The following is a 26,176-nucleotide window of genomic DNA, read 5'->3' on the forward strand; positions in this document are numbered from 1 at the left end:
TCATGAGTTAATTAAGTTTTATTACGCTGGAATTTCAACACCAAATAGCATGTACATTATATATCAGAGTTATGCCATTATAATATTCCTACTGTCCCCACATGACATGCACGTTAATATATTCATATAATGTTAATTATATGTTAATATGAATGCAAAGATTGAATACTATATTTATACACAGCAGTTAGTGATTATTCTATTTCTGCAATTCAAGGAAAGCTATATTTGTGTTACCTTCATAATTCTGTAATTACAGTTTGCAATGTCTTTTACTATGGGAAAAATGCAAAATGTTTGATTACTGTTACTACTTAATGACACCACATTTTTCTTCTAGCACAATAGGGACAACAAAAGCACATAAACTGTATAATTTTGTATTACAGTTATATTATACTTATAATAGATCGGTACTGCATAACTGTCAATGTTTCCATGTGTACCAATTAAGATACAATATTTAATTATTATTCATTCATGAACGAATATATTTTATTTAATGATTGTTTTTCATTATGTATTTGCTTATTATTTAAAGTTACATTTCTACATAAACGGCCATAAATGTACGGCCATCCAATCTAGTATTGGCCAACCAGAACATGATTGAGCTTCGGGACTGGGAAAATCATATAATAGTTGTCCTTTAAGGTCAAACCTGAAAAAGATTTTAAGCAGTAGTTAAGAATAATAAAATAAACATATTTATAACATTTAGTTATAAAAAAATTAGAATTTTCATGTATTTCTGAAGAGCTCTTGCTTTACTGTAATTTGACATGGCCACTTACTCAAAATAATTTGAATATTTCCCAGATATTTAATCTGTATCCCCAAGCTAATGGTCTAATTGGGAAAAAGTTAGCGACTATGTTGGATTCCGATCACAGCAAGACAAGAATGTGTGCTAAGAAAATAACATAGGAGAATTGATAGTTATAAAAACAGCTTAATTAACTTTCAATTCCCTATAAGGCCTCTTACTAAAACATGAAAATCGACAACCAGATTTTGATTACTGCCACGGCCATTTGAAGGTCTTATGTGGAGATGTTTTCTTCTCCTCCTTTTGGGTGGAACTTGCTTGGGCCGAGGGCGTAGTTCCAGACGATGAAGGTTGTGACTGTTGGTGTTTATCAGCGATATCCTGTGATTTTGGTGAAGGTTGCTGAGACTGTTCAGACTGTCCTGACTCAGCTATGGAATGCTGGTCAATATTGCGGTTCCTTATCATTTTTGGAGATTGCTGAGAAAGGGCATATAATGGACTCTCAGACCAGGACAGCTCTCTTTTTTGTACTTCAATTTCACGAACCCCGAGAGTGGTTGTCGAACCCATAGCTCCAGAAAGCTGATGTTCATGCACCGACCAGGATGATTGCTGAGTAATATGCTGTACACCAGAAGAGATTTGATAATAGCTTGAGGATGCACTTACATCATGCCATTGTTCTCTGTGTTGCTGTGGCTTTTGAAACATGTGTGCGCATTGGTCATCTTTTAAATCTCGTTCTTTTTGGAGTAGATTGGTGCCCCATATATGATGAGTTGGAAGATCATGTGAATAATATTGTTGGGTAGGGTAATGTTTCTGTGTTGGGTCTTGTTTCTGTGTTGGGTCTTGTTTAGATGTTAGATCTTGTTTCAGTGTTGGGTCTTGTTTTTCTGTTGGGTCTTGTTTCTGTGTTGGTTCTTGTTTTTGTGTTGGGTCCTGTTTTTGTGTTGGGTCCTGTTTCTCTGTTGGGTCCTGTTTCTGTGTGGGGTCTTGTTTCTGTCTAGGGTCTTGCTTCTGTGTAGGGTCTTGCTTCTGTGTAGGGTCTGGTTTCTGTGTTGGATCCTGTTTCTGTTTTGGGTCTTGTTTACATGTTAGATCTTGTTTCTGTGTAGGGTCTTGCTTCTGTGTTGGATCTTGTTTCTGTGTTGGGTCTTGCTTCTGTGTTGGATCTTGTTTCTGTGTTGGGTCTTGTTTTTGTGTAGGGTCTTTTTTCTGTGTAGGGTCATGTTTCTGTGTTGGGTCCTGTTTCTGTGTAGGGTCTTGTTTCTGTGCTGGGTCCTGTTTCTGTGTTGGGTCTTGTTTCTGTGTAGAGTCTTGCTTCTGTGTAGGGTCTTGTTTCTGTGTTGGATCTTGTTTCTGTGTAGGGTCTTGTTTTTGTGTTGGGTCTTGTTTCTGTGTTGGGACTTGTTTTTGTGTAGGGTCTTGTTTCTGTGTAGGGTCTTCTTTCTGTGTTGGGTCCTGTTTCTGTGTAGGGTCTTGTTTCTGTGCTGGGTCCTGTTTCTGTGTTGGGTCTTGTTTCTGTGTAGGGTCTTGTTTCTGTGTAGGGTCTTGCTTTTGTGTAGGATCTTGTTTATGTGCTGGATCTTGTTTCTGTGTTGGGTCTTGTTTTTGTGTAGGGTCTTGTTTCTGTGTTGGGTCCTGTTTCTGTGTAGGGTCTTGTTTCTGTGTAGGGTCTTGCTTCTGTGTAGGGTTTTGTTTCTGTGTTGGGTCTTGTTTACATGTTAGATCTTGTTTCTGTATAGGGTCTTGCTTCTGTGTTGGATCTTGTTTCTGTGTTGGGTCTTGTTTCTGTGTTGGGTCTTGTTTACATGTTAGATCTTGTTTCTGTATAGGGTCTTGCTTCTGTGTAGGGTCCTGTTTCTGTGTAGGGTCTTGTTTCTGTGCTGGGTCCTGTTTCTGTTTTGGGTCTTGTTTACATGTTAAATCTTGTTTTTGTGTTGGGTCTTGTTTCTGTGTTGGGTCTTGTTTACATGTTAGATCTTGTTTCTGTGTAGGGTCTTGCTTCTGTGTTGAATCTTGTTTCTGTGTTGGGTCTTGTTTTTCTGTAGGGTCTTTTTTCTGTGTAGGGTCTTTTTTCTGTGTAGGGTCTTGTTTCTGTGTAGGGTCCTGTTTCTGTGTAGGGTCTTGTTTCTGTGCTGGGTCCTGTTTCTGTTTTGGGTCTTGTTTACATGTTAAATCTTGTTTTTGTGTTGGGTCTTGTTTCTGTGTTGGGTCTTGTTTACATGTTAGATCTTTTTTCTGTGTAGGGTCTTGCTTCTGTGTTGGATCTTGTTTCTGTGTTGGGTCTTGTTTTTGTGTTGGGTCTTGTTTCTGTGTTGGGTCTTGTTTCTGTGTTGGGTCCTGTTTCTGTGTAGGGTCTTGTTTCTGTGCTGGGTCCTGTTTCTGTGTTGGGTCTTGTTTCTGTGCTGGGTCCTGTTTCTGTGTAGGGTCTTGTTTCTGTGTAGGGTCTTGCTTCTGTGTAGGTTCTTGTTTCTGTGTAGGGTCTTGCTTCTGTGTAGGGTCTTGTTTTTGTGTTGGGTCTTGTTTCTGTGTTGGGTCTTGTTTCTGTGTAGGGTCTTGTTTCTGTGTAGGGTCTTGCTTCTGTGTAGGTTCTTGTTTCTGTGTAGGGTCTTGCTTCTGTGTAGGGTCTTGTTTTTGTGTTGGGTCTTGTTTCTGTGTTGGGTCTTGTTTCTGTGTAGGGTCTTGTTTCTGTGTTGGGTCTTGTTTACATGTTAGATCTTGTTTCTGTGTAGGGTCTTGCTTCTGTGTTGGATCTTGTTTCTGTGTTGGGTCTTGTTTTTGTGTTGGGTCTTGTTTCTGTGTAGGGTCTTGTTTCTGTGCTGGGTCCTGTTTCTGTGTTGGGTCTTGTTTCTGTGCTGGGTCCTGTTTCTGTGTAGGGTCTTGATTCTGTGTAGGGTCTTGCTTCTGTGTAGGTTCTTGTTTCTGCGTAGGGTCTTGCTTCTGTGTAGGGTCTTGTTTTTGTGTTGGGTCTTGTTTCTGTGTAGGGTCTTGTTTCTGTGTTGGGTCTTGTTTCTGTGTAGGATCATGCTTCTGTGTTGGATCTTGTTTCTGTGTTGGGTATTGTTTAAATGTTAGATCTTGTTTCTGTGTAGGGTCTTGCTTCTGTGTTGGATCTTGTTTCTGTGTTGGGTCTTGTTTTTGTGTTGGGTCTTGTTTCTGTGTTGGGTCTTGTTTCTGTGTTGGGTCCTGTTTCTGTGTAGGGTCTTGTTTCTGTGCTGGGTCCTGTTTCTGTGTTGGGTCTTGTTTCTGTTTAGGGTCTTGCTTCTGTGTAGGGTCTTGTTTCTGTGTAGGGTCTTGCTTCTGTGTTGGATCTTGTTTCTGTGTTGGATCTTGTTTTTGTGTTGGGTCTTGTTTCTGTGTTGGGTCTTGTTTTTGTGTAGGGTCTTTTTTCTGTGTAGGATCTTGTTTCTGTGTTGGGTCCAGTTTCTGTGTAGGGTCTTGTTTCTGTGCTGGGTCCTGTTTCTGTGTAGGGTCTTGCTTCTGTGTAGGGTCTTGTTTCTGTGTTGGATCTTGTTTCTGTGTTGGGTCTTGTTTTTGTGTTGGGTCTTGTTTCTGTGTTGGGTCTTCGTTTTGTGTTGGGTCCTGTTTCTGTGTAGGGTCTTGTTTCTGTGTAGGGTCTTGCTTCTGTTTAGGGTCTTGTTTTTGTGTAGGGTCTTGCTTCTGTGTAGGGTCTTGCTTCTGTGTTGGGTCTTGTTTACATGTTAGATCTTGTTTCTGTAAAGGGTCTTGCTTCTGTGTTGGATCTTGTTTTTGTGTTGGGTCTTGTTTTTGTGTTGGGTCTTGTTTTTGTGTTGGGTCTTGTTTCTGTGTAGGGTCTTGTTTTTGTGTAGGGTCTTTTTTCTGTGTAGGGTCTTGTTTCTGTGTAGGATCCTGTTTCTGTGTTGGGTCTTGTTTCTGTGCTGGGTCCTGTTTCTGTGTTGGGTCTTGTTTCTGTGTTGGATCTTGTTTCTGTGTTGGGTCTTGTTTTTGTGTTGGGTCTTGTTTCTGTGTAGGGTCCTGTTTCTGTGTTGGGTCTTGTTTCTGTATAGGGTCTTGTTTCTGTGTAGGGTCTTGTTTCTGTGTTGGGTCCTGTTTCTGTTTTGGGTCTTGTTTACATGTTAAATCTTGTTTTTGTGTTGGGTCTTGTTTCTGTGTTGGGTCTTGTTTACATGTTAGATCTTGTTTCTGTGTAGGGTCTTGCTTCTGTGTTGGATCTTGTTTCTGTGTTTGGTCTTGTTTTTGTGTTGGGTCTTGTTTCTGTGTTGGGTCTTGTTTACATGTTAGATCTTGTTTCTGTGTAGGGTCTTGCTTCTGTGTTGGATCTTGTTTCTGTGTTGGGTCTTGTTTTTGTGTAGGGTCTTGTTTTTGTGTAGGGTCTTGTTTCTGTGTTGGGTCTTGTTTTTGTGTAGGGTCTTGTTTCTGTGTTGGGTCCTGTTTCTGTGTAGAATCTTGTTTCTGTGCTGGGTCCTGTTTCTGTGTTGGGTCTTGTTTCTGTGTAGGGTCTTGTTTCTGTAAAGGGTCTTGCTTTTGTGTTGGATCTTGTTTTTGTGCTGGGTCTTGTTTCTGTGTTGGTTCTTGTTTTTGTGCTGGGTCAAGTTTCTGTGTTGGGTCCTGTTTCTGTGTAGGGTCTTGTTTCTGTATAGGGTCTTTCTTCTGTGTAGGGTCTTGTTTCTGTGTAGGGTCTTGTTTCTGTGTAGGGTCTTGTTTCTGTGTTGGGTCCTGTTTCTGTGTAGGGTCTTGTTTACATGTTAAATCTTGTTTTTGTGTTGGGTCTTGTTTCTGTGTTTGGTCTTGTTTACATGTTAGATCTTGTTTCTGTAAAGGGCCTTGTTTCTGTGTTGGATCTTGTTTCTGTGTTGGATCTTGTTTCTGTGTTGGGTCTTGTTTTTGTGTTGGATCTTGTTTCTGTGTTGGGTCTAGTGTTTGTGTAGGGTCTTTTTTCTGTTTAGGGTCTTGTTTCTGTGTAGGGTCCTGTTTCTGTGTAGGGTCTTGTTTCTGTGCTGGGTCCTGTTTCTGTGCTGGGTCCTGTTTCTGTGTTGGGTCTTGTTTCTGTGTTGGGTCTTGTTTCTCTGTAGGGTCTTGCTTCTGTGTAGGGTCTTGCTTTTGTGTTGGATCTTGTTTCTGTGTAGGGTCTTGTTTCTGTGTTTGGTCTTGTTTTTGTGTAGTGTCTTGTTTCTGTTTTGGGTCTTGTTTACATGTTAGATCTTGTTTCTGTGTAGGTTCTTGCTTCTGTGTAGGGTCTTGTTTCTGTGTAGGGTCTTCTTTCTGCATAGGGTTTTGCTTCTGTGTAGGGTTTTGTTTCTCTGTAGGGTCTTGCTTCTGTGTAGGGTCTTGCTTCTGTGTAGGGTCTTGTTTCTGTGTTGGATCTTGTTTCTGTGTTGGGTCTTGTTTCTCTTTTGGGTCTTGTTTTTGTGTAGGGTCTTGTTTCTGTGTTGGGTATTGTTTCTGTGTTGGGTCTTGTTTCTGTGTAGGGTCTTGTTTCTGTGTTGGGTCTTGTTTTTGTGTAGGGTCTTTTTTCTGTGTAGGGTCTTGTTTCTGTGTTGGGTCCTGTTTCTGTGTTGGGTCCTGTTTCTGTGTAGGGTCTTGTTTCTGTGCTGGGTCCTGTTTCTGTGTAGGGTCTTGTTTCTGTGTAGGGTCTTGCTTCTGTGTAGGGTCTTGTTTTTGTGCAGGGTCTTTTTTCTGTGTACGGTCTTGTTTCTGTGTTGGGTCCTGTTGCTGTGTAGGGTCTTGTTTCTGTGCTGGGTCCTGTTTCTGTGTTGGGTCTTGTTTCTGTGTATGGTCTTGTTTCTGTATAGGGTCTTGCTTTTGTGTAGGATCTTGTTTTTGTGCTGGGTCTTGTTTCTGTGTTGGGTCTTGTTTTTGTGCTGGGTCTTGTTTCTGTGTTGGGTCCTGTTTCTGTGTAGGGTCTTGTTTCTGTATAGGGTCTTTCTTCTGTGTAGGGTCTTGTTTCTGTGTAGGGTCTTGTTTCTGTGAAGGGTCTTGTTTCTGTGTAGGGTCTTGTTTCTGTGTTGGGTCCTGTTTCTGTTTAGGGTCTTGTTTACATGTTAAATCTTGTTTTTGTGTTGGGTCTTGTTTACATGTTAGATCTTGTTTCTGTGAAGGGTCTTGTTTCTGTGTTGGATCTTGTTTCTGTGTTGGATCTTGTTTCTGTGTTGGGTCTTGTTTTTGTGTTGGGTCTTGTTTCTGTGTTGGGTCTTGTTTACATGTTAGATCTTGTTTCTGTGTGGGGTCTTGCTTTTGTGTTGGATCTTGTTTCTGTGTTGGGTCTTGTTTTTGTGTTGGATCTTGTTTCTGTGTTGGGTCTTGTTTTTGTGTAGGGTCTTTTTTCTGTGTAGGGTCTTGTTTCTGTGTAGGGTCCTGTTTCTGTGTAGGGTCTTGTTTCTGTGCTGGGTCCTGTTTCTGTGTTGGGTCTTGTTTCTGTGTTGAGTCTTGTTTCTGTGTAGGGTCTTGCTTCTGTGTAGGGTCTTTCTTCTGTGTAGGGTCTTGTTTCTGTGTAGGGTCTTGTTTCTGTGAAGGGTCTTGTTTCTGTGTAGGGTCTTGTTTCTGTGTAGGGTCCTGTTTCTGTGTAGGGTCTTGTTTCTCTGCTGGGTCTAGTGTTTGTGTAGGGTCTTTTTTCTGTTTAGGGTCTTGTTTCTGTGTAGGGTCCTGTTTCTGTGTAGGGTCTTGTTTCTGTGCTGGGTCCTGTTTCTGTGTTGGGTCTTGTTTCTGTGTTGAGTCTTGTTTCTGTGTAGGGTCTTGCTTCTGTGTAGGGTCTTGCTTTTGTGTTGGATCTTGTTTCTGTGTTGGGTCTTGTTTCTGTTTTGGGTCTTGTTTTTGTGTAGTGTCTTGTTTCTGTGTTGGGTCTTGTTTACATGTTAGATCTTGTTTCTGTGTAGGGTCTTGCTTCTGTGTAGGGTCTTGCTTCTGTGTAGGGTCTTGTTTCTGTGTTGGGTCTTGTTTCTCTTTTGGGTCTTGTTTTTGTGTAGGGTCTTGTTTCTGTGTTGGGTATTGTTTCTGTGTTGGGTCTTGTTTCTGTGTAGGGTCTTGTTTCTGTGTTGGGTATTGTTTCTGTGTTGGGTCTTGTTTCTGTGTAGGGTCTTGTTTCTGTGTTGGGTCCTGTTTCTGTGTTGGGTCCTGTTTCTGTGTAGGGTCTTGTTTCTGTGCTGGGTCCTGTTTCTGTGTAGGGTCTTGTTTCTGTGTAGGGTCTTGCTTCTGTGTAGGGTCTTGCTTCTGTGTATGGTCTTGTTTTTGTGTAGGGTCTTTTTTCTGTGTACGGTCTTGTTTCTGTGTTGGGTCCTGTTGCTGTGTAGGGTCTTGTTTCTGTGCTGGGTCCTGGATCTGTGTTGGGTCTTGTTTCTGTGTATGGTCTTGTTTCTGTATAGGGTCTTGCTTTTGTGTAGGATCTTGTTTTTGTGCTGGGTCTTGTTTCTGTGTTGGGCCTTGTTTTTGTGCTGGGTCTTGTTTCTGTGTTGGGTCCTGTTTCTGTGTAGGGTCTTGTTTCTGTATAGGGTCTTTCTTCTGTGTAGGGTCTTGTTTCTGTGTAGGGTCTTGTTTCTGTGTAGGGTCTTGTTTCTGTGAAGGGTCTTGTTTCTGTGTAGGGTCTTGTTTCTGTGTAGGGTCCTGTTTCTGTGTAGGGTCTTGTTTCTCTGCTGGGTCCTGTTTCTGTGTTGGGTCTTGTTTCTGTGTTGAGTCTTGTTTCTGTGTACGGTCTTGCTTCTGTGTAGGGTCTTGCTTTTGTGTTGGATCTTGTTTCTGTGTTGGGTCTTGTTTCTGTGTTGGGTCTTGTTTACATGTTAGATCTTGTTTCTGTGTAGGATCTTGCTTCTGTGTAGGGTCTTGTTTCTGTGTAGGGTCTTGTTTCTGTGTAGGGTTTTGCTTCTGTGTAGGGTCTTGTTTCTGTGTTGGGTCTAGTGTTTGTGTAGGGTCTTTTTTCTGTTTAGGGTCTTGTTTCTGTGTAGGGTCCTGTTTCTGTGTAGGGTCTTGTTTCTGTGCTGGGTCCTGTTTCTGTGTTGGGTCTTGTTTCTGTGTTGGGTCTTGTTTCTCTGTAGGGTCTTGCTTCTGTGTAGGGTCTTGCTTTTGTGTTGGATCTTGTTTCTGGGTAGGGTCTTGTTTCTGTGTTTGATCTTGTTTTTGTGTAGTGTCTTGTTTCTGTTTTGGGTCTTGTTTACATGTTAGATCTTGTTTCTGTGTAGGGTCTTGTTTCTGTGTAGGGTCTTCTTTCTGCATAGGGTTTTGCTTCTGTGTAGGGTTTTGTTTCTCTGTAGGGTCTTGCTTCTGTGTAGGGTCTTGCTTCTGTGTAGGGTCTTGTTTCTGTGTTGGATCTTGTTTCTGTGTTGGGTCTTGTTTCTCTTTTGGGTCTTGTTTTTGTGTAGGGTCTTGTTTCTGTGTTGGGTATTGTTTCTGTGTTGGGTCTTGTTTCTGTGTAGGGTCTTGTTTCTGTGTTGGGTCTTGTTTTTGTGTAGGGTCTTTTTTCTGTGTAGGGTCTTGTTTCTGTGTTGGGTCCTGTTTCTGTGTTGGGTCCTGTTTCTGTGTAGGGTCTTGTTTCTGTGCTGGGTCCTGTTTCTGTGTAGGGTCTTGTTTCTGTGTAAGGTCTTGCTTCTGTGTAGGGTCTTGCTTCTGTGTAGGGTCTTGTTTTTGTGTAGGGTCTTTTTTCTGTGTACGGTCTTGTTTCTGTGTTGGGTCCTGTTGCTGTGTAGGGTCTTGTTTCTGTGCTGGGTCCTGTTTCTGTGTTGGGTCTTGTTTCTGTGTATGGTCTTGTTTCTGTATAGGGTCTTGCTTTTGTGTAGGATCTTGTTTTTGTGCTGGGTCTTGTTTCTGTGTTGGGTCTTGTTTTTGTGCTGGGTCCTGTTTCTGTGTTGGGTCCTGTTTCTGTGTAGGGTCTTGTTTCTGTATAGGGTCTTTCTTCTGTGTAGGGTCTTGTTTCTGTGTAGGGTCTTGTTTCTGTGAAGGGTCTTGTTTCTGTGTAGGGTCTTGTTTCTGTGTTGGGTCCTGTTTCTGTTTAGGGTCTTGTTTACATGTTAAATCTTGTTTTTGTGTTGGGTCTTGTTTACATGTTAGATCTTGTTTCTGTGAAGGGTCTTGTTTTTGTGTTGGATCTTGTTTCTGTGTTGGATCTTGTTTTTGTGTAGGGTCTTTTTTCTGTGTAGGGTCTTGTTTCTGTGTAGGGTCCTGTTTCTGTGTAGGGTCTTGTTTCTGTGCTGGGTCCTGTTTCTGTGTTGGGTCTTGTTTCTGTGTTGAGTCTTGTTTCTGTGTAGGGTCTTGCTTCTGTGTAGGGTCTTGCTTTTGTGTTGGATCTTGTTTCTGTGTTGGGTCTTGTTTCTGTGTTGGGTCTTGTTTTTGTGTAGTGTCTTGTTTCTGTGTTGGGTCTTGTTTACATGTTAGATCTTGTTTCTGTGTAGGTTCTTGCTTCTGTGTAGGGTCTTGTTTCTGTGTAGGGTCTTGCTTCTGTGTAGGGTCTTGCTTCTGTGTAGGGTCTTGTTTCTGTGTTGGGTCCTGTTTCTGTGCTGGATCCTGTTTCTGTGTAGGGTCTTGTTTCTGTGTAGGGTCTTGCTTCTGTGTAGGGTCTTGCTTCTGTGTAGGGTCTTGTTTTTGTGTAGGGTCTTGTTTTTGTGTAGGGTCTTGTTTCTGTGTTGGGTCCTGTTTCTGTGTTGGGTCCTGTTTCTGTGTAGGGTCTTGTTTCTGTATAGGGTCTTTCTTCTGTGTAGGGTCTTGTTTCTGTGTAGGGTCTTGTTTCTGTGTAGGGTCTTGTTTCTGTGAAGGGTCTTGTTTCTGTGTAGGGTCTTGTTTCTGTGTAGGGTCCTGTCTCTGTGTAGGGTCTTGTTTCTCTGCTGGGTCCTGTTTCTGTGTTGGGTCTTGTTTCTGTGTTGAGTCTTGTTTCTGTGTACGGTCTTGCTTCTGTGTAGGGTCTTGCTTTTGTGTTGGATCTTGTTTCTGTGTTGGGTCTTGTTTCTGTGTTGGGTCTTGTTTTTGTGTAGTGTCTTGTTTCTGTGTTGGGTCTTGTTTACATGTTAGATCTTGTTTCTGTGTAGGATCTTGCTTCTGTGTAGGGTCTTGTTTCTGTGTAGGGTCTTGTTTCTGTGTAGGGTTTTGCTTCTGTGTAGGGTCTTGTTTCTGTGTTGGATCTTGTTTCTGTGTTGGGTCTTGTTTCTCTTTTGGGTCTTGTTTTTGTGTAGGTTCTTGTTTCTGTGTTGGGTATTGTTTCTGTGTTGGGTCCTGTTTCTGTGTTGGGTCCTGTCTCTGTGTAGGGTCTTGTTTCTCTGCTGGGTCCTGTTTCTGTGTTGGGTCTTGTTTCTGTGTTGAGTCTTGTTTCTGTGTACGGTCTTGCTTCTGTGTAGGGTCTTGCTTTTGTGTTGGATCTTGTTTCTGTGTTGGGTCTTGTTTCTGTGTTGGGTCTTGTTTTTGTGTAGTGTCTTGTTTCTGTGTTGGGTCTTGTTTACATGTTAGATCTTGTTTCTGTGTAGGATCTTGCTTCTGTGTAGGGTCTTGTTTCTGTGTAGGGTCTTGTTTCTGTGTAGGGTTTTGCTTCTGTGTAGGGTCTTGTTTCTGTGTTGGATCTTGTTTCTGTGTTGGGTCTTGTTTCTCTTTTGGGTCTTGTTTTTGTGTAGGTTCTTGTTTCTGTGTTGGGTATTGTTTCTGTGTTGGGTCCTGTTTCTGTGTTGGGTCCTGTCTCTGTGTAGGGTCTTGTTTCTGTGTTGGGTCCTGTTTCTGTGTTGGGTCCTGTTTCTGTGTAGGGTCTTGTTTCTGTGCTGGGTCCTGTTTCTGTGTAGGGTCTTGTTTCTGTGTATGGTCTTGCTTCTGTGTAGGGTCTTGCTTCTGTGTAGGGTCTTGTTTTTGTGTTGGGTCTTGTTTCTGTGTAGGGTCTTGTTTCTGTATTGGGTCTTGTTTCTGTGTAGGGTCTTGTTTCTGTGTCGGGTCTTGTTTCTGTGTTGTGTCTTGTTTACATGTTAGATCTTGTTTCTGTGTTGGGTCTTGTTTCTGTGTTGTGTCCTGTTTCTGTGTAGGGTCTTGTTTCTGTGCTGGGTCCTGTTTCTGTGTTGGGTCTTGTTTCTGTGTAGGATCTTGCTTCTGTGTTGGGTCTTGTTTTTGTGTAGGGTCTTGTTTCTGTGTAGGGTCTTGTTTCTGTGTAGGGTCTTGTTTCTGTTTTGGGTCTTGTTTCTGTGTAGGGTCTTGTTTCTGCGTTGGGTCCTGTTTCTGTTTTGGGTCTTGTTTACATGTTAAATCTTTTTTTTGTGTTGGGTCTTGTTTCTGTGTTGGATCTTGTTTCTGTGTAGGATCTTGCTTCTGTGTTGGGTCTTGTTTTTGTGAAGGGTCTTGTTTCTGTGTAGGGTCTTGTTTCTGTGTAGGGTCTTGTTTCTGTTTTGGGTCTTGTTTCTGTGTAGGGTCTTGTTTCTGTGTTGGGTCTTGTTTCTGTGTTGGGTCTTGTTTCTGTGTTGGGTCCTGTTTCTGTGTAGGGTCTTGTTTACATGTTAGATCTTGTTTCTGTGTAGTGTCTTGTTTCTGTGTAGGGTCTTGCTTCTGTGTAGGGTCTTGCTTCTGTGTTGGATCTTGTTTCTGTGTAGGGTCTTGTTTCTGTGTAGGGTCTTGTTTTTGTGCTGGGTCCTGTGTCTGTGTTGGGTCTTGTTTCTGTGTAGAGTCTTGTTTCTGTGTAGGGTCTTGCTTTTGTGTAGGATCTTGTTTTTGTGCTGGGTCTTGTTTCTGTGTTGGTTCTTGTTTTTGTGTAGGGTCTTGTTTCTGTGTTGGGTCCTGTTTCTGTGTAGGGTCTTGTTTCTGTATAGGGTCTTGCTTCTGTGTAGGGTCTTGTTTCTGTGTTGGGTCTTGTTTCTGTGTAGGGTCTTGTTTCTGTGTTGGGTCTTGTTTCTGTGTAGGGTCTTGTTTACATGTTAAATCTTGTTTTTGTGTTGGGTCTTGTTTCTGTGTTGGGTCTTGTTTACATGTTAGATCATGTTTCTGTGTAGGGTCTTGCTTCTGTGTTAGATCTTGTTTCTGTGTTGGGTCTTGTTTTTGTGCTGGGTCTTGTTTCTGTGTAGCGTCTTGTTTTTGTGTAGGGTCTTGTTTCTGTGTAGGGTCTTGCTTTTGTGTAGGATCTTGTTTTTGTGCTGGGTCTTGTTTCTGTGTTGGGTCTTGTTTCTGTGTTGTGTCTTGTTTCTGTGTTGGGTCCTGTTTCTGTGTAGGGTCTTTTTTCTGTATAGGGTCTTGCTTCTGTGTAGGGTCTTGTTTCTGTGTTGGGTCTTGTTTCTGTGTAGGGTCTTGTTTCTGTGTAGTGTCTTGTTTACATGTTAAATCTTGTTTTTGTGTTGGGTCTTGTTTCTGTGTTGGGTCTTGTTTACATGTTAGATTTTGTTTCTGTGTAAGGTCTTGCTTCTGTGTTGGATCTTGTTTCTGTGTTGGGTCTTGTTTTTGTGTTGGGTCTTGTTTCTGTGTTGGGTCTTGTTTACATGTTAGATCATATTTCTGTGTTGGGTCTTGCTTCTGTGTTGGATCTTGTTTCTGTGTTGGGTCTTGTTTTTGTGTTGGGTCTTGTTTCTGTGTAGGGTCTTGTTTTTGTGTAGGGTCTTTTTTCTGTGTAGGGTCTTGTTTCTGTGCTGGGTCCTGTTTCTGTGTTGGGTCTTGTTTCTCTGTAGGGTCTTGCTTCTGTGTAGGGTCTTGCTTCTGTGTAGGGTCTTGTTTCTGTGTAGGGTCTTGTTTCTGTGTAGGGTCTTGTTTCTGTGTAGGGTCTTGTTTCTGTGTTGGGTCTTGTTTTTGTGTAGGGTCTTGTTTCTGTGTTGGGTCCTGTTTCTGTTTTGGGTCTTGTTTACATGTTAGATCTTGTTTCTGTGTTGGGTATTGTTTCTGTGTTGGGTCTTGTTTCTGTGTAGGGTCTTGTTTCTGTGTAGGGTCTTGTTTAAATGTTAGATCTTGTTTCTGTGTTGGGTCTTGTTTCTGTGTTGGGTCCTGTTTCTGTGTTGGATCCTGTTTCTGTTTAGGGTCTTGTTTCTGTGTTCGGTCTTGTTTCTGTGTGGTGTCTTGTTTCTGTGTTAGGTCTTGTTTTCGTGTAGGGTCTTGTTTCTGTGTTGGGTCCTTTTTCTGTGTTGGGTCTTGTTTCTCTGTAGGGTCTTGTTTCAGTGTTGGGTCTTGTTTCTGTGTTGGGTCTTGTTTCTGTGTTGGGTCTTGTTTCTGTGTTGGGTCTTGTTTCTCTGTAGGGTCTTGTTTCTGAGTAGGTTCCTGTTTCTGTGTTGGGTCTTGTTTCTGTGTTCGGTCTTGTTTCTGTGTTGGGTCTTGTCTCTGTTTTGGGTCTTCTTTACATGTTAGATCTGGTTTCTGTGTTCGGTCTTGTTTTTGTGTAGTGTCTTCTTTCTGTTTTGGGTCCTGTTTCTGTGTTGGGTCTTGTTTCTGTGTTGGGTCTTGTTTCTGTGTTGGATCTTGTTTCTTTGTTGGGTCTTGTTTCTGTGTCTGGTCTTTCTGTGTAGGATATTGTTTCTTTGTTGGGTCTAGTTTCTGTGTTTGATCTTGTTTCTGTGTTGGGTCCTGTTTCTGTTCTCTGTCCTGTTTCTGTGTTGGATCTTGTTTCTCTGTTGGGTCTTGTTTCTGTGTTCGGTCTTGTTTCTGTGTCGGGTCTTTCTGTGTTGAATCTTGTTTCTGTGTTGGGTCTTGTTTCTGTGCTCTGTCCTGTTTCTGTGTAGGATCTTGTTTCTGTGTCTGATCTTCTTTCAGTGCTGGGTCTTGTTTCTCTTCTGGGTCTTGTTTAGATGTTAGATCTTGTTTCTTTGTAGCATCTTGTTTCTGTGCTGGGTCCTGTTTCTGTTCTCGGTCCTGTTTCTGTGCTGGGTCTTGTTTCTGTTCTCGGTCCTGTTTCTGTGCTGGGTCTTGTTTCTGTGTAGGGTCTTGTTTCTGTTTTGGTTCTTGTTTCTGTGTAGGGTCTTGTTTCTGTGTTGACTCTTGTTTACATGTTAGATCTTGTTTCCTTGTTGGATCTTGTTTCTGTGCTGGGTCTTGTTTCTTTGCTGTGTCTTGTTTCTGTATAGGGTCTTGTTTCATTTTAGGATCTTGTTTCTGTGTCGGGTCTTGTTTCTGTTTTGGGTCTTGTTTCTGTGTAGGGTCTTGTTTCTGTGTAGGGTCTTGTTTCTGTGCTGGGTCTTGTTTCTGTGCTGGGTCTTGTTTCTGTGCTGGGTCTTGTTTCTGTGTTGGGTCTTGTTTACATGTTAGGTCTTGCTTCTGTTTTGGGTCTTGTTTCTGTGTTGGGTCCTGTTTAAGGGTAGTGTCTAGTTTCCGGTTTGGGTCTTGTTTAACAGTTTGTTCTTGTTTCTGTGTCGGGTCTTTTTTCTGGACAGTGTCTTGTTTCTGTGTTGGATCTTGTTTCTCCATTGGATTTTGTTTCTGTGTGTGGACCTTCTTCTGTGCACATATTTGGCAACCTTTCTGTGTTTTCAGTGCAGCAAAATAAGCAACAGCAACTTTTGACACTAGTTCCAGAAACTCTTTAAAGTCCACTTCCCCGTCATTGTTTGTATCCAGGGCATGCAGTATAACTTCAATTGTGTGTGGATCACCAGAATCCTGAATGTGAACAGAAAAGTAGAAGAAATAATCACCCGTCATTTTTTTTTCTTTATGAGACACAAATAAGAAGTTTTCATTAAACAAAATTAATAATTATTTTAACCGATTATGGAAATGGAAAGATTTTGAGGTAATAAAAGTGACTAAAACCATTCTGAGATTGACAGTTCACACAACTGCTCCGTACAGCCGAAGTTCGATATCGGTGGAGCTTATGTTATGTTATGCCATGTGGCCCTCGAAGCCTGAGTACTAAAGCTTATCACACATGCCCATTGTTTTTCTTTGCAAAAAAGGAATAATATTGATATATCTAGTTAGTGAGCACTGTACACCTGCAATAAAGGCTATTACCCCTGGGGATGTAAATTCTCTTTTGATGTTCTTCCCACTCCAGAGTTTCGGGGTATCACCGCTAGATAGCAGATCTGCAACTACAAGTTTCACTGCTCCCCACATTCTATTAGTGCTGATCAGAGAGAATGACACGTAGTACTAATGAGTTAGTGATTTTTTAGGTAGATTTTTAGGTTTGTATTTGAAATAGGTGCTCTGCCGGTCTAGGCTGACCACTCCCTTTTCTCATTCTAGTGTCTCTGTCCACGCCCTTGGACAGCAATTGAGTTAGTGTCAGTAACCAGGCGTGCTGTCAGATTCCCTTATTTCGCTGTGGGTAAATGGAGATCTTAACTTTCTAAAAACCTGTAAAATCTAAAAAGAAAATTTCTAAAGTAGTTTTTTGCCCAAATCAATATTCTCCGTACCTGCCTTTTACACCAACCTCTTACCAGGCTACAATATCCAAGGTTGAAGGAGCTCTGGCTTCTATCACATTGGGTGAAGCTGTTTGGTTAATACATTCTTCCCCATATTCATACTTTTACAGGCAAGTGGCTTGAAAAATGTAGACATCAAAGCATTGTAATTTGGGCGATGTGGGAGTCACCAAAGTTGGCCATGGTGACCCCGAGGAGCATTTTATTCTCCATGGCTGGGAGATGCCTGAGAGGAATGGGCTACATGTGTAATTGTAAATGGTTTTAGTAGCTCTTATATAAGGCTAAGTGTATTGTACTTTTATGGGTCCTTTAAAGTAATTTGGTGGCAGTCCCCTTGTCCTCTCTCTAAAAATACAAGAGGTGCAGTTATGTCTTTTACACAGACATGATTAAAGATGATCGAAAATTTTGCTGAGGTTCGAAATTTGATCGAATTTTACCAGTTTAAGCGCCCCGAACAATCGATTGTTATCAATTGTTTTACTGATTCTAAAATGTGTGAAATTACAGAGACCTTCCAGAGCAATTTGTTAATCTGGTATGAGAAAAGAAGCTGGTTCAAGACATGATCACCAAACCATCCCTTCTATAGGCATTATGTGGCGTTCTGCTACACAAGGCATTGATGAGAATACACACAGACATGATCACCTCCTACTACAGTCACTGTGAGGAGCTCTACTACACAAGGCATTGATGAGAATGTTATACATTCAGACATGATCACCTAATACTACAGTCACTGTGAGGAGCTCTACTACACAAGGCATTGATGAAAATGTTATACATTCAGACATGATCACCTAATACTACAGTCACTGTGAGGAGCTCTACTACACAAGGCATTGATGAAAATGTTATACATTCAGACATGATCACCTAATACTACAGTCACTGTGAGGAGCTTTACTACACAAGGCATTGATGAAAATGTTATACACACAGACATGATCACCTCCTACTACAGTCACTGTGAGGAGCTCTACTACACAAGGCATTGATGAAAATGTTATACATTCAGACATGATCACCTCCTACTACAGTCACTGTGAGGAGCTCTACTACACAAGGCATTGATGAAAATGTTATACACACAGACATGATCACCTCCTACTACAGTCACTGTGAGGAGCTCTACTACACAAGGCATTGATGAAAATGTTATACACACAGACATGATCACCTCCTACTACAGTCACTGTGAGGAGCTCTACTACACAAGGCATTGATGAAAATGTTATACACACAGACATGATCACCTCCTACTACAGTCACTGTGAGGAGCTCTACTACACAAGGCATTGATGAAAATGTTATACATTCAGACATGATCACCTAATACTACAGTCACTGTGAGGAGCTTTACTACACAAGGCATTGATGGGAATGTTATACATTCAGACATGATCACCTCCTACTACAGTCACTGTGAGGAGCTCTACTACACAAGGTATTGATGAAAATGTTATACATTCAGACATGATCACCTCCTACTACAGTCACTGTGAGGAGCTCTACTACACAAGGCATTGATGAGAATGTTATACACACAGACATGATCACCTCCTACTACAGTCACTGTGAGGAGCTCTACTACACAAGGCATTGATGAAAATGTTATACATTCAGACATGATCACCTCCTACTACAGTCACTGTGAGGAGCTCTACTGCACAAGTTAATGAGGAGGAGAATGTTATAAACACAGACATGATCACCTCCTACTACAGTCACTGTGAGGAGCTCTACTACACAAGGCATTGATGAGAATGTTATACACACAGACATGATCACCTCCTACTACAGTCACTGTGAGGAGCTCAACTACACAAGTTAATGAGGAGGAGAATGGCATACACACAAGCCACATCACTGTCTACTACAGTCACCTTGAGGATTTTTGCTACAGAAAGTATTGAGGAAAATGTAAAACACACAGACATGAACAATTCATATTTCAGTCACTGTGAGGAGTTCTGCTACACAATGTTGGTAAAATGCTGGGAACAATGTGTTATAATGATATATTATGGTGATTTCAAGTAGTGTAAATATATAAAAATGTTATACAAAAAAAACCAAGCATTCTGGATAATAGATCTTATATCAGTATTCATTTCTAAGTATGTTCTGGTTGTAGTGAAAGTGTCTCAGAGCTCTGTGTCTAAAAACAACCGGAGCAGGATTGTAATTGTAATAATTCCTTTCTCACAGTCATCATTATCAACACTACTCTTGCCTTGACTTTTGTACAATTACAGATATTTATTCCTTTGTTCAGTAGGTTGAACAGTTACACCCCATAGAAGTTACACCCTGCTCAGCCTGGAAACACCCGATTGTTTCTAGCAGAAAAAAGAAATATTTCTCATCTGTTACCCTATGTAATAAGTTTATGGAGCTGTTTCTCAGGTGACAATATCTCCACACCGCAAATGTATTTCCAGGTTATTTTGCATCAATAACAATTTTGCATATTTGCAAACTTTGTGTGGTCCAAATTCTTCTGTGCCACCCGCGGTTACTGCTGTTTAATTACCAGGTGATATGTAAATATGAAAACCTAGCCCTGTATTTATGAGTACACAAAATAATTGCACACTCTGTATTACCACTGGTGTCACAATATAAATATATATAAATAGATCTGTAATATGACATTTTGTATAATTACCTTCTGATGCTACCTTTATTTATTAATGCAAGTTTCTGTCCCTGTGTATAGAGTCAACTATCCTCTACCTTGAGTGTTATTAGCAGGGGCGCTGAAGAGGGGGGGGGGGGGATACAAAAAAAATGGCCTCCTCTGCAGGGAAATTCATTATTTTTTTAAATTACTTTTTTTTTTTATTATTACTTTTATTTGTGACAAAAAAGGGGGTGGAGGGATGTAAAGGGGGTGGGATGGAGCTAGTGGGCAACTGCTCCCAGTCCCCAGACATCACACACCGTCCCAGCAGCCTGCAGAACAAGCCGAGGGGAGACTAGGAGCTTCCTCCTCACTCTGCAGGACTTTTCCACTGACATGTCAGTAGTACCAGCACAGCTTAGGTAAGTATGCTGGTCTGGGGGGGTTATGATGTGTCTGGGGGGGGGGGGGTTATTATGTGTCTGGCGGGGTGGCGTGATATGTCTGGGGGGTTATGATGTGTCTGGGGGGTTATGATGTATTTGGGGCGTGGCGTGATGTGTCTGGCGGGGGTTATGATGTATCTGGGGGGTGATATGATGTGTCTGGGGGGTTATGATGTATCTGGGGGGTGGCGTGATGTGTCTGGGGGGTTATGATGTGTCTGGGGGGTTATGATGTATGTGGGGGGTGGCATGATGTGTCTGGGGGGGTTATGTAGTGTCTGGCGGGGGTTCTGATGTATCTGGGGGGTGATGTGATGTGTTTGGGGGGTTATGATGTATCTGGGGGAGTTATGATGTATCTGGGTGGTGATGAGATGTGTCTGGGGGGATTATGATGTGTCTGGCGGGGGTTATGATGTATCTGGGGGGTGATGTGATGTGTTTGGGGGGTTATGATGTATCTGGGGGAGTTATGATGTATCTGGGTGGTGATGAGATGTGTCTGGGGGGATTATGATGTGTCTGGCGGGGGTTATGATGTATCTGGGGGGTGATGTGATGTGTTTGGGGGGTTATGATGTATCTGGGGGAGTTATGATGTATCTGGGGGGGGTGATGAGATGTGTCTGGGGGGATTATGATGTGTCTGGGGGGTTATGATGTAACTGGGGGGGTGGTGTGATGTGTCTGGGGGAGATATGATGTGCCTGGGGGGGTTATGTAGTTTCTGGGGGGTGGCGTGATGTGTCTGGGGGGGTTATGATGTGTCTGGGGGGTTATGATGTATCTGGGGGGTGGTGTGATGTGTCTGGGGGGGTTATGATGTGTCTGGCGGGGGTTATGATGTATCTGGGGGGTGATGTGATGTGTTTGGGGGGTTATGATGTATCTGGGGGAGTTATGATGTATCTGGGTGGTGATGAGATGTGTCTGGGGGGATTATGATGTGTCTGGGGGGTTATGATGTAACTGGGGGGGTGGTGTGATGTGTCTGGGGGAGATATGATGTGCCTGGGGGGGTTATGTCGTTTCTGGGGGGAGGGAGGGTTATGTCGTCTCTGGGGGGGTTTATTATGTGCCTGGGGGGTGGCATGATGTGGCTGGGTAGAGAGTGATAAATGTAATGTTTTATTATAATGTATATATTGTATACTGCACGCTAAAAATTAAGAGGTGCTCAAAAACCCTGAAACATATATATATATATATATATATATATATATATATATATATAAAGAGAGAGAGAGAGAGAGAGATAGAGATACATATATTTTAGAATTTCTTGTATTCTGAGACATAGGGTGAGATGTAATTAGACGTGAGTTGTCTCAGGAAGGACCACAAGACACCTTGCGGTGGAGATTAATACTGTAATTGCAGCAATGTGCGCAGCGCAATGTCCACGTACCACATCGCTGGCAATTGAATCTCTCCCATATTGTTACTTTATGAATAAATTATTTTGGGGTTTAAAATGTTATGTAATTTTCTCTCATCATTATTGAATTTATATATTTAAGGGTTTTTGAGTGCAGAGCCCCTAGAGGTAGACATTTCTCTTATACAGTTACAATTGTGTTTCATTATCTGACCATTTCCAAACATATAGATATCTGTGATTATTTTTATCATACATATTTTGCTTGTTATAAAATTATATACTGCGTGACTTGTGCTGTGTATGGTGTTCACTAATTATTTTCCATATTTCATATACATTTTCCAAACAGGTCCCAACATTCCAGGATCCACATAAGAATCCTGTACCAGGCTGTGAAATCTGCAATAACAGGTGAGGACAACACAACCAGAAATAAACAGTGCTGAGGATGGCCAAACTAACTTGTACAAAGTACCAACACAACAGAAATTAAAATATATATATAGATTTTATTGGTACACACACAGGTGAGAGCAACACCATTTTAATACATAATATGTCACGTGTAAAGAGGCGCGGCCACAGCCCATGTTGGCCACACCCCCATCACTATGTGGACACGCCCCTTCTGTGACGCATATCCCTTCTCCTACCATTCTGTGAAATGGCCTCTAAGGAGCTGACACGAGAAGTTGTGCGGTATGCTGACCTCTTAGAACAATCGATCGATTTCACATCACTAAACTGCCTGAGGCATTTCCACCATTATCCCATGCACAAAAAGGAGAAGAAAATGGAACGCTCCTCTCGTCCATCCCAGGGACTAGGTTCCTGTTTATTGCAGGAACAAGGTGACACCAAAAACCGATCAGCCAAACGGCGGCTGGCAGAATTTTACAGCAAGGAAGTTAGTATTTTGAAACAAGTTCATTAAATTTTCCTGCACCTCACAACATGCTGCCTGAGACAAGTGCTTCAATTGCTTCATGGTAGGTCCACTCTGCCCTGTACATCCCCACATCTGCTGGCAATCTCTGCTCTGACCAGTATTATGACTGCAGGAGGAAGCACAGGTGATCATATACCTGCCAACATTCCTGTTGTTTTCCCAACACAAACCTAACTTATGGCAATCATAGGGGGCAAAGGGGGCATGGCGTCACCCAAATTCAGTGTAGTTATAGTGATTGTGGTCTATTTTGTCTCAAAATTCCAACTGTGAACGTTGGCAGGTACTGTAGGTGATCGCTGGCACATGGCGCTTCCTCTTGCAGTCAAAGAAGAAAAGCAGAAGCAGACTAGAGACTGGGTGTAGCAGGGAGAACTACCCTCAGCATGGTACAACTTGAACCAACCTCACTGGAAAAACTTAAAAAAACCAATAAACATGTTTTAGTTTGCTTTAAAAAACCTGAGAGGTCTCCGTAAGCAGCTGCGGTAACCCGACTCTAGAGTCATCTTACATTCTGCACCATGCTCACCCCTGAGCGCTGCCTTGGATTCCTTGGAACTTAAAATATTGTGAATTCACTTCCTTACACCTTCAGACCATATTACACAAACTAACGACACTTGCGCGTGAAAACATTATCACAGCAAAAATTGTTCTGATTCGCTTTACCCATTAGGTGAAGTATTTTTTTCTGTGAATTTGTGCTAATTTCGCCTTGTCATAAATAAAGCGCTTTGCAGAACTGGTTTAGCCACGCTCACTTTTGTGGTTGTAAAATAAATGTCAGCATAAGTATAACAAACTAGACATAAAGCGTTATTTTTGCCCATTTGTTTCCAGGTCCCCTAATATAGTTTCTATTGACACCGGAATCTGTACCTCGATAACATCAGCGAACTGCGTCTGGATGAGACTGTTGAATTCCTCCTTGTTCAGCTTGTCGCAGGGCGGGCTCCTGCTGCTGTAACTGTGGAAAGTTTCGATGATCCTGCGGATGGCGGTCAGGAGATTGGCCATAGCTGCCCGGATCTAAACTGCAGGTCAGAAGGAAGAATAAATGTATTAAAAAAAACACAATATTATACTTGTATCATCTTACATAAAGTTCATATTTCATATCCCTACATATTGGAGTACTAGCAGATTAATTTTGGGGGTAAGTTGCCATGATTGCGCTAATAGGGTCAGAACATAGGTGCCACTTTACCAGAATATCCAGAAGACTCTTGAGTTAGAGAGACGACCAAGAGAGCAGGCAAATCTCTTAGGGTGGGCAGAGACATGATACAATTCATATATTCCAGCCCCGCCCATTAAGTAAACTTATTGGGCCTGATTAATTAAAGAGAGTAAAGCAAAAAAATGAGTAACTTTACATCTTGGCAAAACCATGTTACATTGGAGGAGGAGGTAAATGTAATATGTGAGGACAGATTTATAATTGGGGTAGGGCATGTCCAAGATCCACTTTAGACGTCAGTGTAAAAATAAAGCTATCAAGTATTTGTTAGATGAAAAAAACAGTGTTTATCTTATGTGCAAAATAGTAAACTAATTTGCACCCCTTGCATTGTAACATGGTTTGTCCAGGAGAAAATGTACTCCTTTTTTCCCTTACTTTCCTTAATCAATCAGGCCCTATGGCGGGAGGTGAACCCGCAAATTGCGTCTTCGTGCCTCCGCCACTCAGTGTTTAATGAGATGGTATGCATCCGATTCTTCTACATTCTCCCCAGGAGACTGAGGCGCAGTGTGAACGTGTGCCCCGCCCACCTTTAGGATGACACACCCATTCTAACAAAAGATATACAATGCTTAATACCATACCTAATACTAGTAACAAGACAATGGATAGGTAGTACCTACTATGTAATATAATACATCTAATATTAATAATAAGGCAATTAGAACTATATATGTGACTTGTTTTCTTTATTAAAAGCTATTTATTTTTCACCATTTATTTCGGTCATGTTCACACTAACCCAACAATTTTTTGGTCATTAGAGACTTCTCCAATATCCCCCTGTGTCATTTTAATAACATAGCATTGAGCACAACCTCACTTGTTATTATTATTACAGAAGGATGATCTTTCCCACAATCCATCATCAATATTCGCATGTAATAAACACAGGGGGGGCAGTGCGGTTATGATACTGTTACAATAATGCCAGCGACAGGACATTGGAGAGTCCTACTCTAAAGGCCTGATAATGACCAGGTGATTATATAAAAAATAAATGAACGGTAAAATAAAACCTTGTTAATTCCAGGAATTATAAAAACAAACTATTTCACAAATATTTAAGATTAGTTTATTAATGATTTATATGGCCAACCTGTGCACACCAAGGGCTAGATTTACTAAGCTGCGGGTTTGAAAAAGTGGGGATGTTGCCTATAGCAACCAATCAGATTCTAGCTGTCATTTATTAAGTGCACTCTACAAAATGACAGCTAGAATCTGATTGGTTGCTATAGGCAACATCTCCACTTTTTCAAACCCGCAGTTTAGTAAATATACCCACAAGAGTCAGTGTCCGACCTCCTGTCACTCTACTACCACTACCCATTTCATTACTTGCAACTTTTTTAAACTTAAATTATCGCTTGCAATACTAGGGGCACTGGTACGCTTACACCGTACGCCCTCACTCCATCCGGCTACTCCTGTTGGCTGGTGCAAACTTTTGCACCATCGTCTTGTTCCGCTTTGGTGGGAAATCTGGGTGAGCCTGGGCAAATTATGGCACACAGCACCCCCCCAAGTTGATTTTACACTGCGCCTGATGCCCAAAACATTGAAGAAGTTACTGTACTCAGCTCTGTTCCTGCATGAAAGGGAAAACTGTAAATTGCTCTGCTCCAGCATGAAAATGTTTGCTGTATTCTGCTCTGGTCAAGCATGGAAACAGTTACAGCACGCACCTCTGCTCCAGCACGCAGCTACTGTATACAGCGCCGTTCCAGCACAGAATAGGTAATTGTACATAGAGCTCTGTTCCGGCACATAAGCTAATGCTGTGTATACTACTCTGCTCCAGGATGAAAAACTATTACTATGTACATTTCTCTATACCAGAATGGAAGAGGCTTTATAGACACTACTGTGTCCCAGCATACTAGGGGTTATTGAGCATGGAAAGGGTTAAGTCCAGAGCATTGCATTTATACAGTCCGGTAACAGGGGCTGAATGTAACTAGTTATTATTACACAGTATTATAACTGCCCTAAATGTCCCCAGGAGCACAAAACAACGCCTACAAAGGAGTGTTAGCTCTTCAGGACACTCCACTCCTCTGAAACCTCTAACCCATCATTGCCTGCCCTTCCTAGTCCAAAGTGGAACATTTTACAATGACTGATAAAGGGTGTAACAGGTCTCCGCCACGAGCTAAGTCATTAATACAAGATTCCTTGCGAGCTGACAGGATCTAATTATATAACAATTATATCAGCTATTAAATTCTAGGTATAGAAATCCACAGTGCTGCAATCATTAAAACATGCCACACTGCTTACACTTATACCCGTCCGCAGGAGAGAGTGACAGACCACACCCGTCACATCGGCTTCTTATAAAGTAAAGCATACGTTCCATTGTCATACCAGAAGTTCCACATTTCTTACAGTTTATGTGCTGCTTCATTCGTAGTTCACGGTGTTTTCCCTGTCACAAATATATTCATCCGGATAGTTTTTGGGAAACAAATTGTAACAACAAAGGTGTAGAGAATCATCTCACAGAAATGTATAGAATAGAGTGTCAATATGAATCAGTATTCATAAGTCATCACTGAGTTTAATAGGAAAATCTTATTAGCAAATATGAACCAGAAGAGACTTTAAACAGCTTCACATCAAACTGAGCAACTTATATCTCAAACCACAAAGTCAACATAACATCACTGCTTTAGTGATCTACAAAGAGTCGGGCTTCCTCCAGAATGCAATAAACAGACACAGTGTAGCACATATCTGCAGACAGTATGGGGACTGCAATCTGAGGTGGTAGGAACCCAGATAATAACAATAATAATAATAATAACAATAATAATATTGCTGAGCACAGAATAATTACTGGTCGGTTACCTGCTCAGGTGAGAAAGCGGAGGACTTCTGGATAAACACTTGAGGTGGAGAGAGGAGCAGGTTAGGTGCTTTGTCTGAGCATCTGCAGATATTTGTGTAGTAAGCAGGGTGTCCTTATATTATAAACGTCCCAGGACACAGGTGACACACAACATATCTCCACCCACAAAGGGTTCCTGCTTTAGGCTGAAGTCCCATCCATCCTTTACCTTCCTGACATTTTCAGAACACTACACAGCTCCAGTCACACCCAGCCTGAATAATTCTGTATGAATACAACATATTGCAGCAATGTAGTTCAGTCTCTTTCTCTCTAACTCTTGTCACTCAAGGAGAAGAAACTTCATAACCTCTCGTAGTGTAATTCCTGAATCACACTGCAATTAGTATGAGTTGACAGACATGTTGTAAGCCTGTTTCTTGGATCTGTGTCATAAGAAGAAGGATGATGCTTTATTGAAGAATGGCTTCATGACGTCGCATTTATGACGTGCACTTGGCGCAAAAAGCGCTTTTCAGTACTGCGCAGACTCTAGAGTTATACGTACCTGTCCGTTGCGACTCTAAGGCTAGAGAGTTGGAATGGGGGTGGGAAGAGGCCGGCTAACGAAGCCCACGTACA

At 41.8% G+C, this 26,176-nt stretch overlaps 1 protein-coding gene across 1 annotated transcript; it reads right to left on the reverse strand.

Annotated features, from left to right (window-relative positions):
• On the reverse strand, positions 1–25,640 carry LOC142108436 (uncharacterized). Its single transcript, XM_075192073.1, has 3 exons — positions 25,555–25,640; positions 22,338–22,492; positions 1–15,268 (listed from the first exon to the last, which is right to left on the reverse strand). Exons 2-3 carry the CDS (start codon positions 22,473–22,475, stop codon positions 1,019–1,021), a joined length of 14,388 nt encoding a protein of 4,795 aa, XP_075048174.1. The 5' UTR covers positions 22,476–22,492; positions 25,555–25,640; the 3' UTR covers positions 1–1,018.
• Positions 25,641–26,176: the final 536 nt, after the last annotated feature.

This window comes from Mixophyes fleayi, chromosome 12 (assembly GCF_038048845.1).
Source record: "Mixophyes fleayi isolate aMixFle1 chromosome 12, aMixFle1.hap1, whole genome shotgun sequence".
Taxonomy (NCBI): Eukaryota; Metazoa; Chordata; class Amphibia; order Anura; family Limnodynastidae; genus Mixophyes; species Mixophyes fleayi.

What these genes read in the sequence shown, in the direction of transcription:
- LOC142108436 (XM_075192073.1), bottom strand. Translation starts at nt 22,475, where the DNA reads ATGGCCAATCTCCTGACCGCCATCCGCAGGATCATCGAAACTTTCCAC. An exon ending in AGTTCGCTGATGTTATCGAG is followed by an intron (nt 15,269 to 22,337) that starts GTACAGATTCCG and finishes GTTCACATTCAG; the next exon opens with GATTCTGGTGATCCACACAC.